At 42.2% G+C, this 11,663-nt stretch overlaps 1 protein-coding gene across 1 annotated transcript in view; it reads left to right on the forward strand.

The window, feature by feature from the left end:
* Positions 1-11,449, forward strand: part of LOC115644892 (heat-stable enterotoxin receptor-like) — a 62,148-nt gene extending 50,699 nt beyond the window's left edge. The window contains exons 22-27 of the mRNA XM_030549344.1: positions 4,872-5,064; positions 5,710-5,884; positions 6,946-7,044; positions 7,809-7,903; positions 8,410-8,486; positions 11,281-11,449. Of these exons, the coding sequence (XP_030405204.1) occupies positions 4,872-5,064; positions 5,710-5,884; positions 6,946-7,044; positions 7,809-7,903; positions 8,410-8,486; positions 11,281-11,449 (808 nt within the window). The remainder of the gene's footprint in view (positions 1-4,871; positions 5,065-5,709; positions 5,885-6,945; positions 7,045-7,808; positions 7,904-8,409; positions 8,487-11,280) is intronic.
* Positions 11,450-11,663: the final 214 nt, after the last annotated feature.

The raw sequence follows: 11,663 nt of genomic DNA on the forward strand, positions 1-11,663 counted from the left end.
GGGAGCAAGTGGGGTGACTGCTAGGGCACTTCAGGAGGAAGTTTTGTGCTAATTAGACTAACTGGAACATTAAGAACTTTTACAGTTTTATGATGCCATGGTTGTACAGGAGGCAAAGAAAGATTTGTTTGTGGCAAGCAATCTGAGAGCTAGCTGGCTGAAGCATCACAGACATAAGATTGAGGTTGAGTGGGTTGAGGGAAACTATCAAAAGAATTTGCAAAGATTATATCAGATCCCCAGATGAAGGGACAGCCATTTATGGAACATGTTGGTAATATGGATGTTTTGTTAGACTGACGATTGCTCCAGGGTGCTTTGCTAGAAGCTATAGCCAAAAGTCTTGTATCTGGTGAGATGAATGTGACAGTTTCTTTCAGATGCAGGCAGACCTCACCACCATTGTTCATGCTTCTGTCACTTTCAGCCTAGACTACTCTAATGAACTCTACTGGGAGCTCTATCTTGATATCACTTGGAAACTGAAGCTGGTACAGAATGTAGCTGCCTGCTTATTGAGTGGAATTTCACACTAAGAGCACATAATGCTGGTGCTTTGGGATCTGCACTGGCTGCCTGTTGGTATCCAAGTGGAGTAGAAGGGTTGGGTTTCACTTATAAAGTACTAAATAGTTTGGGACTTGGTTGCCCATGAGACCACCTCTCTCCCTAAACTGTACTGCTGCAATTGTGGTCAACAGAAGACCTTGATACAGAAGAAACTGGGCTGTCAACATGTTATTCTCTGTGAAGCCTGATCTGCTCTGGATCATGCTTCTCATGTGGTCTGCCAGATCAGCTAACTTTCCAGAGAAGCTATGTCACAACTTGCCAGGAGCAAGGCATCTTGTGCCATATGCCCTTTGCTAGAAGAGTAACAGTTAGTTGAAATTAATCTAAAAAACCAGGCTTTTAAACTCTCAATAAAAATGAAATTTGTTGCATGCTTAAACTGAAGGTGAGGTCAAATTGTGAGCCCCTGACCTGGTCGTGGATGGTTTGGGTTAACACTGAGGAGCTGATCTCCTGCTCCAGCTTCCCCCATGCTCCCTCTTAGCAGAAGCAGAGAGGCAAGTCTGATTGCCTGCTGCCTCCTCAGGGCTCTTCTAGCTGCTGAAGGACCAAGTCTTATTGGTTCTGCCAGTACCAGAACCTGAGTGGCTTCTCTAGGCCGTGCTCAGAGGTCTGCACTCATGGCCCCTCTTTCCCAGACGATACTCTGCCTTTGGGCAAATTTGTCAGGGTGCTGATGCATCCAGCACGGGGGCAGGGAAGGCCTGATATACCCCATCACATGCTACAAGGTCCATTTGTAAATGAGTTGGATGGGAAAAAATGAGAACAATGTAAATTAAGCTTGTATTTGATATTGTGATTTTAATTTGTTATGGGGACACTCAGAGCTTTAAATGTGTCTCTGTTGGTATTAGAGTTATAAATCAAAGTAAATTCATAAACATAACTGAATGTCTCTGTTTATGTGAATGGGAGTGGGGTCAGTGTTGGTGGTCCTAACAAATTCTAACTTGGAGAATTTTATTCTGCTAACCTAAAATCAGCCTGCAGTTTCATTTGGAGAAAGTCTTCGTTCTTTCTAAAATGGAAGCATTGTTTTTGTTGTGTGCTACTGATGAGTTGCCATATTCTGTCCCAGAAATTATTGTATTTCAGTAGTGGATGAAATAATCCTTATACCCACAGTGTGTAAAGTGCTTTGGGATCTTCCAAGATGAATGACTCTAGAGAAACAAAATTATTATCATAAAAGTCGTCTACCATTTTGAAAGTTCTCACTTGCAGTTTATTTATAGATATTCGCTCTCTTTTAAAAGCTGGAGGTTATCCTAACACTGATCCTGTATTTCTTTGAATCAGGGAATCAAAGGCTGCTTCCACCTCTCCTCTGTTCTAGTTCCCCCATCTACCCAGCTCAGCAGGTGGTAAAGTTGCAGGGCTCCCATTTCCCTCTGCACTCTACTCTTTCTGATTCCTCATACAGGATCTTTGGGGAAAATATACAGCAGAGAGTGAAAATGGGACATTGTTTGCACAGACAGAAATTCAAAGTTTTGACAGAATTTGTCAGCTACCTAGGAACTGCTCTAACCTGCCAGTGCCCAGGAAGTCCATGTCTAAGGCCCCAATTCAGCACATCACTTAAGCACATGGTTAAAGTTAAAATTATTTGCTAAATCAGCACCTTAACTAGGAAGTACCTGCAGAGGCTCAAAACCTCCCAGATCTGATCTAAAATTAAAATACTACTTAATGATTTAAAAGATGGGAGAAAAAAATCCAGGCTTGGTCTACACTTAAAAATCAGGTTGACATAGATACATTAGTCAGGGGTGTGAAAAAGCACCCCCCTGACCGACATAACTATAATGAACTAATCCTCAGTGTTGAAACAGCTATGTTGATGGAAGAATACCATTGTTTAGGGAAGTGGTATTCCTACATCAACAGAAAATCCCCTTCAGTTGGTGGAGGCTACATCTACACTACAGGGTTATGCCAGCATAGCTATGACTTTTAACTATGCCAGTATAGTCTTACCTCACTTTGTTATCTGTAAAGTGTGGTTGAGTGGAGAAGGGTGGTATTGTGGTAAGCCCTTTCTGATTCACCTGTAGTTAAGATTTGTAACTCAAGAATTTAAAGTTGTCTTGCAACAGATGAGCACTTTCTAGCTTATGCATGTCTCACCATGACCAATAAAATAATAACTAATCTATCTGAATGCTAATGATGTTGAAGAGAGTTGTTTGCCTAGCCAAACCAGTCCTCCTCCGTATATCTAGGTGTCACATCTGAAAGACTTACAGGAGGATGCTAGAGGGAGACCTGTAGGTGCCATGTGCGAACAGAGGGCTATATAATCTGGAGATAATTTGAAACAGCATGGATTCCTAGACTTCATGTAATCATTATACATGATGATGGCCATACAGACACACTGATTTAAAAACAAGCTTGAGGATGGAATGAGGTCCTTGGGAGTACAGTGGACAAACATTTCACAAAATGAATTAACACCTATTTTTAAGATTACTTTTCAGTTAATTATGTGACATAACCTGTGAATTTTGAATTTAATGTCTACATATCTTTAGCTTCTTTCATCCTCAAGGATCCTGAAGTTTTTTTGTTTTTTTTTTTTACAAGCTTTACAAATGATATATATGGGAATCAATTCACCTTCTCCAGCAATGCAGTCACCTCTGTGGTGGCATACAGCAGCAGTTTCAACAGCAAACACCACCACTAAAGTCTTGTCTACATAGGGAATTTAGTGTGGCGTAAGCTAGGGTGTGAATTTAAAGAACACTATCTATTTTACTCTCCATGTAGACACTCTATTTTGCACTAAAATGGTCTTTGTGCACTTTAGCTTAATATACTTCCAAACCCCTAAGATTGTTAAGAATGACAGACTGCTACTGACAACTGAAACAGAATTGGGAATTCAGGGAGGCAGAATCTAATTAACCAACTTGGAATTTGGCCAGGACACCAGCCAAACACTCCCAGTCTTGTCAAGAACAAGATGTACAGAGAAAGAAGTATAGCTATGTCTGTACAGACCCACAGTTTGTACAATGAGGGTGTGGATTGAAGCACACTAGTGTTCTGCTGTAACTTCTCCATATGGATGCTGCAGGCATGAACTAACTACTTCACATTAACATAGTCCTCTTTAAACAGGACTAAATTAGTGCAAACTCAGTACCTTTTAGATTGCACCCACAGCATCCACAGGGGAGTTATAGCACAGCACACAAATGTGTGCTGCAATTCAGACCCCCATAGTCAAAACTGTGGGGCCATGTAGACAAGCCCTGTGTCTCCTTGGCTTTAGTGTGCACAATTCCAAGCTAGAAACTTGAAAGCAGGTCTTGGGAGGAGACTGCCTGCCTGATCCAGTCTTGTCTCTGAATTTTCTGTTATTATGTATAGGGAGTGTGGCAAATTGCTGGCACTATTATGATGGGTCCCACACTTTCTCCTCTTGTGGGGGTTCAGGGCACCATTTCTCACCCCTGAACTGGGGTATCAACTGTCCCACTAGTGTCCCAGAAAAGGGGATTGGAGAGGGAGGGACCTGGGCCCACCCTCTACTCCAGGTCCCAGCCCAGGGGCCCTAGGGATAGCAATAAACCACTTGAACTAACAATTCCTTCCCCTGGGCTACTTCTCTTTCCAGCCCTTCAGCTTGTGGGGCTTCCTGCCCTCTCTCCACTTGGGCCAAGTTTCTCCCAACCCCTTGTGTCTGTAGAGTCTCTCTGCTCTGCACAAGCCAGGTTTCCCTTTACCTAGAGCCTTGGTCTTCTGGCCCACCACAGCACTTCTCCAAACTACTCTCCACTCCAGCACCAAACCACTCTACTTCAACTCCTCCCACTGTCTGCTTGAAGCAGGGGGGGTTTTATCAGGTGACTGGCTTCAGGTGCTCTAATTGGCTTAATTGGTATCAGGTACTCTAATTAATCTGTAGCAGCCTGTTTGCCCTCTACAGGGAATAAGGCTGTCATCATCCTGGGGCTTACATATCTCCCATCTATCACTCTCCTGCTGCCCTCTGGCCATGCTATATCACAGGACGCATAGGAAGGCATAGTGTTTTACAAAAATATAAGAAAAGGAGTTTACAATCTAAATAAGAGTTTATAATCTAGAAGGCTCTTCTAGCCAGAAATGCTAGCGTGTCTGACTTTCTAAGTGCCTGTTGAACTCATCACCAGAAGGTTGGTTTGTTTTCTTATCAAACCTCTATTTCTGAAACACGTATAGCTGTCAGGTCTAGGAGGTTAAGTTGTCCTCTAAAGCAGAAGGTATATTTATCTCCGTTTCCCTTCCACCTTTCTTCACAGGCCAGTGGTAAAATCTTTGAAGGAAACTGGGCAGGTAGAGCCAGAGCTGTTTGAAGCAGTAACCATCTACTTCAGCGACATTGTCGGCTTCACCACGCTATGCCAATACAGCACCCCCATGGAAGTGGTGGACATGCTCAATGACATCTATAAGAACTTTGACCACATTCTTGACCATCATGATGTTTACAAGGTGAACAGAGCCACACTTACACTTAAATTATAATCAAGGTACATAAAACATCACATACAGAGTAACTGGGAATAGAATTTGGTAACAAAGGCTCAAAACCAGTATGCTAAGTAAAGACAAATGAGAGAAGTACAAGCCAAGATTACGTCTCTAATGTGCTTCACATAGCTGTCTGTAAATGGTTTTTGATACCAAGTAGCAGAGCAGGCTCCAGGGTTTTTGCCACCCCCAGCGGCAAAAAAAAAAAAGCCGAGTTTGCAATAGCGGCAGCTTCACTGCACCGCTTTCTTCTTCGGCAGCACTTCGGCAGCCGGTCCTTCCCTCTAAGAGGGACTGAGGGACCTGCTGCCGAATTACTGCTGAAGAGCCCGACGTACCACCCCTTCCCCTTGGCCGCCCCAAGCACCTGCTTGCTGGGCTGGTGCCTGGAGCCGGCCCTGCCAAGTAGTCACAGATTCATTACCTAGAATGCTGTGTATTGAGCACTTCATTACCAGAAAGATGTCATCTAATTGGAAGGAACTTAGCAACCCTTCACTTTCAAAGAAGAGATCAACAAGATGACTCTAACAGGCCTTTTCCATCTGAAATTTATATGTATCTTCCAGTAACTGGGAATGGTAACTGTTAATCATGTTTCCACAGGTGGAGACCATTGGTGATGCGTACATGGTGGTGAGTGGCTTACCAAAGAGAAACGGCAACCGCCACGCAGTGGACATCTCTATGATGGCACTGGATATCCTTAGTTTCATGGGGTCTTTTGAATTACGGCATCTTCCAGGCCTGCCTGTTTGGATTCGCATTGGGATTCACTCTGGTATGGGGTCATGGCATCTGAACATGAATGACATAGCTATTCTATCTAGATCAAAAAGTAAACAATGATTAAAAGTGCTCATGCTTCATTATTCATAAATTGATTCTCTGTGAAGACTATGGCATAGCATGACACACAACTGGCCAGAAGCACTGTCAGTCACCTTCCTCAAAAGCATCAGGTATAGAAGACCATGGCTGGAGGAAGGGCAATGGACTTAAATAAGCCATTGGCTTGCTCCCATACCATTTAACAACCCCATCTCTGTGAGGTTGGTAGCTGATCAAACCAACCTCTGTAGTTCCTTATGAGATTGAGTTGGTGACATTTATACCCACCTGAGTCCTTAGAGACCTTTCCTCCCCCCTGAAAAGTAGGCCTGTGTTAAATGCTTTTGAGATAAATGTTCTCACCAGGCCCACTTGAGAATCAATTTTTGATTTACTTTATTAGAGTGGCATTGTGGATAATCCAAAGAGCCCAAGTACTTGGGGAAACTTTATCTTTGTATTTTTGCTTGTTTCAGTACTCTGTTGTTTATGTCCATCACCAGAGAAGGAATATAACAATTCAGTTATTTGGGAAGGCCGTAAGGACACCACCAGAAACTTCTTCATAATTAAGTTCATTCTTTCCATCCCCTGCTTCCAGAGCTGACACTTAGGAATTATGCTAATACTTCTGCATTTTTGTCTATACAGAAATATATTCAAACAGTCTTTTAATATATTTAATACATTTAATATATTTTACAAGCTGAACAGAGACAGACCTGGTCTACAGTTGGATGTGAGACCTCTAGACACTGTACAAAGTGATGTAGATAGTGCTTTCAATCAGTGCTGACCCCAATGCCCCTGCTCTGCTACTAGAAGTGCCATCTTCCAGATGAGACCACTCACCCATCCCCGGACACTAACAGATAACTCTCATGGCATCATGCTAATTCCTAAGTTTCAGTTTCTTTCTGGCACGTCTGAGACCTCAAAGGCTTCTCTGAATCCCCATGGAATAACAGCCTCTCTGTCTTTCTCTTTCCCTGCCCTGTCCTCTGCTTTCAGGTCCATGTGCGGCTGGTGTGGTTGGGATTAAGATGCCTCGTTACTGTTTATTTGGAGACACTGTTAACACAGCTTCAAGGATGGAATCCACAGGTTTACGTAAGACTTGAAGCTCACCTCTCTGTGTAATCTGGCAGTAGGCTACTTGTGCGCTCAGATCTAGAGTTCCTTCTCCAGCCAAGAACTACTTTATCATCAAAGCATATACATTTAAAGATAGAAGATCAAATTGTCCATTCGTCCACTCCACCCTGGAAAATGCAGGCCTATTCCTAGTTCTTGCTTCCTAGTTGATGAAGAGGGTAGGTGCCTGGCTGGCTCAGTTCCTGTGGAACTGGTCATTTTAATGCTGCTGAGATTTAATTTAATGGTATTTGTTATATAATTGATTATGTTTGGGCACCTGGTGACTTGGATGGGCATCTTTATTATATTAAACATAAATGAATAAATGTCCCACAGTCTAATAGTTTTGCAACTAGGAATGTTTCCTGGAAGCCAGCCTAAATTTTCTTCCCTTTGCTCAGTTTCTTCCCATTCCTTCCCCTTCTTGATATTTACTCCTCCCTCCACCCCTGGCAAATACTGTTATCACTTCTATCCTGAGGCTTTGGTTAGTCCAGCTATAATTATTTAATTGTTTTAGTCTTTCCTCGTATATAATGTTATGTGAGGCAGTAGTTATTTTTGAGTTCAACAATATATGGGTAGTTTTAATGTCATTTGCTCACAGAATGAGTCTTAAGACATCAATGTCAATTAGATACACCTCTGCCATAGCATAGGTTTGCACAGAAAATGAACATGTTCATGCATTGTTTCCAAATCAAACATTGGTTGCCTGTTTGTTTGTTTATTTTTAGCTTTACGGATTCATGTAAGTGGGTCTACGATCGCCATCCTGAAGAGGACAGACTGTCATTTCCAGTATAAAATGAGAGGAAAGACTTACCTGAAGGTAACATATACCATGCCTACAAACACACAGGAATGAAACTTATCTAAAGGTATCATACACCTGAGATGTTCACCTGTCTTAGACAAACAGCAGTAGAGCAAGAGAGACATATCTGTTGGTAACACAGCCACAGGGTGATGGAGACACCACTCTAGAATTAATATAGCCATTGAAAAAGCATTTGACGCATAAGTCAAGGCAAAACAGATGTCCGGGAAGTACTGTAGGTAAAACATATCATTGGTAATAAAAATTTGGAGAGGAGGCAGTGATGAATGGGCCTGGTGGGAGAGGCCTATTAATTTGCTCACCTTTGCTTTGTTACATTTATTTGTTTCAGTTTATAAAATCTGATAGGTGCCCATCCTATGCTCTGGGTGCCTGTTACATACAGTAAGCAAAGACAATACAACCATAATATAATACAGTATAACATAAAGCATATAAATCATATATTGTGCCTATGTAATCCCTAAATTGTGCTTCTCTCTTCTCTGACATACTAGGGCAAAGGAACTGAGATTACCTATTGGCTGACAGGGGTGAAGGACCAGCAGTATAATCTCCCAACACCTCCTTCTGTGTAAGATGTTCTTTATTTGTGGGAAGGGAGAAAGAAGCTCTCAGGCCTTGAATTTCAGCCTTCACCAAAAGTGCTGAAGTGCACTTCTCTCCTCAAAATTTTTAACTTACTATACTTTTTGATATTCCTTGGGCTCATGTCAAGGACACAGCAGTGTATGTGCATATGAACACATGCAAATATACATAATAGTTGTCACAGGACAAGGCCAGATGGCTATAGGAAAGTAGTGAGAAACAGGTATGTTAGCCCCAGGCTAAACAAATTCCTGTTACCATAGTAACCAAATGGCAGTTGCTCCAGGTTAATCAAGACACCTGGGGCGAATTAAGATCCTTCCAGAAAGCAGTGGAGACAGCTAGGTTGATTGGGACACCTGAAGCCAATCAGGGGCTGGCTGAAACTAGTTAAAAACCTCCCAGTTAGATGGTTGGGTGTGTATGTCAGAAGCTGTGAGAGAAAGTTGTGCTACTGGAGAGATTGAGTAGGACACAGTCTCAGGCACAAGGAAGGAGGTTCTGAGGTAAGAGTGAAGTAGAGGCTGTTCTGGAGAAGTAGCCCAGGGAATTGTATGTGTCCTGTTTCTAAAAAGTCAGCTACCATAGCTAATACTATTAGGGTTCCTGGGCTGGAGCTTGGAGTAGAGGGTGAGCCAGGGCTCCCCCACCCCTTGATTAATCACTGAGACTGGGAGATAACAAAAACTGTGCAAGGGAGGATTGCTTCTCCTCATCTCCCTTGCTGGCTTATGATGAAAATGACTCAGTAGGCTGTGACCCTTGCCTCTAGAGAGGGAAGGCCTATGGAGGGTCACAGTGAGCTTCTGAGGCTAGTGAAATTTCCCAGGAAATGTGGGACCCATGGAGACAAGGACAGAGCTTTGTATGTGTATATGAACACATGCAAGTATACATAATAGCATTAGTTCTGGGATTGCTAATAGGCTTACATACTTTACTGGATCAGGGCCTTGGATGAGAGACATTCAAGGAAAAATCACCAGAAAGGGATGTTGATTTAGTAGGTGTAGGTTCAGATTGGGGTGGGGGGGAAGAGTGATGATACTCTCCCAAACTTTACCCCCTATCTGTGCTCGAATCACTTTTACCACTAAAATTACATGCCAATGACAATAGAATGTTCAGATTTTATGATGTAATTTCCCTTCTTTTTTTCTTGTATGATTTGATCACTAGTGAAACAGTTAGTAACACTAACATTAAACTGTCATCACTAAGCTTCAGACTCTATACCAAAATGAGATGAACAAGAGCAGTTCACATCTTCGTTACCATTTTAGGTTGTTTGCAGACTCAGGCACCTTTGTTTATATTGGGTTCTCATTTTGAAGATTATCTTCACAGGCATAAGGTCTAGAGACTTAATTTTTAAAAACTTCTAAACAAAACTTCAGTTTCTGGAGCATAAGAGAGGAGTTACCAGGTAAAAATGCTAGGTTGATGTCCTGGTTTAATCAGACCCAAGTAGGTAACAGTCTTCCTTTTGAATTAACACTGAGTCAGTTTCCAGAGTAAAGGGATGTGGTGACACTGAAGTGCTGCCTTTCAGAAGTGACATAACACTGAGTTCCTGACCACTTGTGGTAATTTAAGATGTACTTTACTCAGTACAAAGGGCATTGGTTCCAGCGACATGATCAAATTCAAGTCTGGCTGATTACATTTTTCCAAATAGTTTCAGTGAGATATGGAGTTCTTCACTTCCTCTCCTAACTCATTGTGTAGTGTTGCTATGTACTATTTACACAGCTGTTGTGATCCACCTCAGAAGTGACTGTGTTTCAATACAGATTGAAGTAATTCCTTTACATACTGTATATGGTAGTTTGGGCTCTTTTAGGGTGAAAGGCACTAAATAAATGTAAAATATTTTTTATTGCAAAAGTTTTGAGAATTAGGTCATGTCCTATTGCACAAGTTCACCACTCCTCCCATTCATTCATATCTACTTGAAGCAGAAGGGACTGCCTTTCTCTCAGGGTAAGAGGTGATTTTTGTCAGGGTCTTTCCAGACCAGAAAGCATCTAGTTTTCTGGATAGTTTAAAATCCCACGCACTCTTGAGTGAGTTGTTCTACAAACATTCATCTGTGGGCTTAGGAAGTGATATTCCTGGCCTCTTTCTTCAGTACATTTCTTTTCTAACTAGGCACTTTTTTTAACCTAAAGAAATTTTAAAAAGAGCAACAGAGAGAATCGTCTTTAGGATTTTGGCACTCAGTTTGAAGGTATCCCTCAGACTGTACCTATTGCTATCTGTGATATGGCACCAATCTTATATATATGGGAATTTTTGAATTGTCCTGCATGGGACATACCTGTGAAAATCATACATGTCCCATGAATTTCTGGCAGAGTGTCAATTCTAAGAATACTACCACTATTTTGAGAAACACCTGCAGCTGAATATTAAAGTACTTGAAACTGGGTCTGCTCATAGAGTCAGAGTCATAGTCCGTTTCAGCTAGGTTTGTGAATCCAGTTCAGGTTTTTCTCCTCTTCATTTAAAGTGACTTCACAGACTCTGCAGGTGGGAGATTGTGATGCTAAAACAAACTTCCTTGGCAGAGACAGTAACTCATATTGTCCGAAACTGTCGCAAGTAGACCCTGAATTGGATTTCTAAGTCCACTTAGAATCAATTCCATCTCATTAGTATATGGAGGGCTTCTGGAACGATGGCAGGATAGAATTGTCTAAAAATGGCTTGGAAACTGAGGATCCTAGTTACCTGTATTGCATGAGTCACTGAAATCTTTCTTCTGCTATTTCCAGGGAGAATCAGCAGCGGTTGCAAGATGACTTAGCAGGGATGATAACAGAGTGTCTGGAGAAAAGGCAAACTGAACGGGTCCTGGTGCGTGAGCCTTCCCGGGTGGCCAGCTACCGAAAAGGCACCCTAGAGTACCTGCAGTTGGCCACCACAGAAAACTCCAGCACCTAGCTGTAAAACTGGATTTCTAGTGTGACATAAAAACCATGTACAGGCTTTGGAAGATACTACGGAGAAGCTGGAGACTGGCACTCTCGGGGAGAAAAACCAAGACTGTTCTCTCTTTGGGAAATGTGTCTGCCACTTGGCTTTTTATCAGTGAATCAGATAGATCCTTTGCTGTGGTGCCAAAATGTAGTTGCCTCAGTGCTTGCTGCATCTTCCC

Source organism: Gopherus evgoodei, chromosome 1 (genome assembly GCF_007399415.2).
Source record: "Gopherus evgoodei ecotype Sinaloan lineage chromosome 1, rGopEvg1_v1.p, whole genome shotgun sequence".
Classification (NCBI taxonomy): domain Eukaryota; kingdom Metazoa; phylum Chordata; order Testudines; family Testudinidae; genus Gopherus; species Gopherus evgoodei.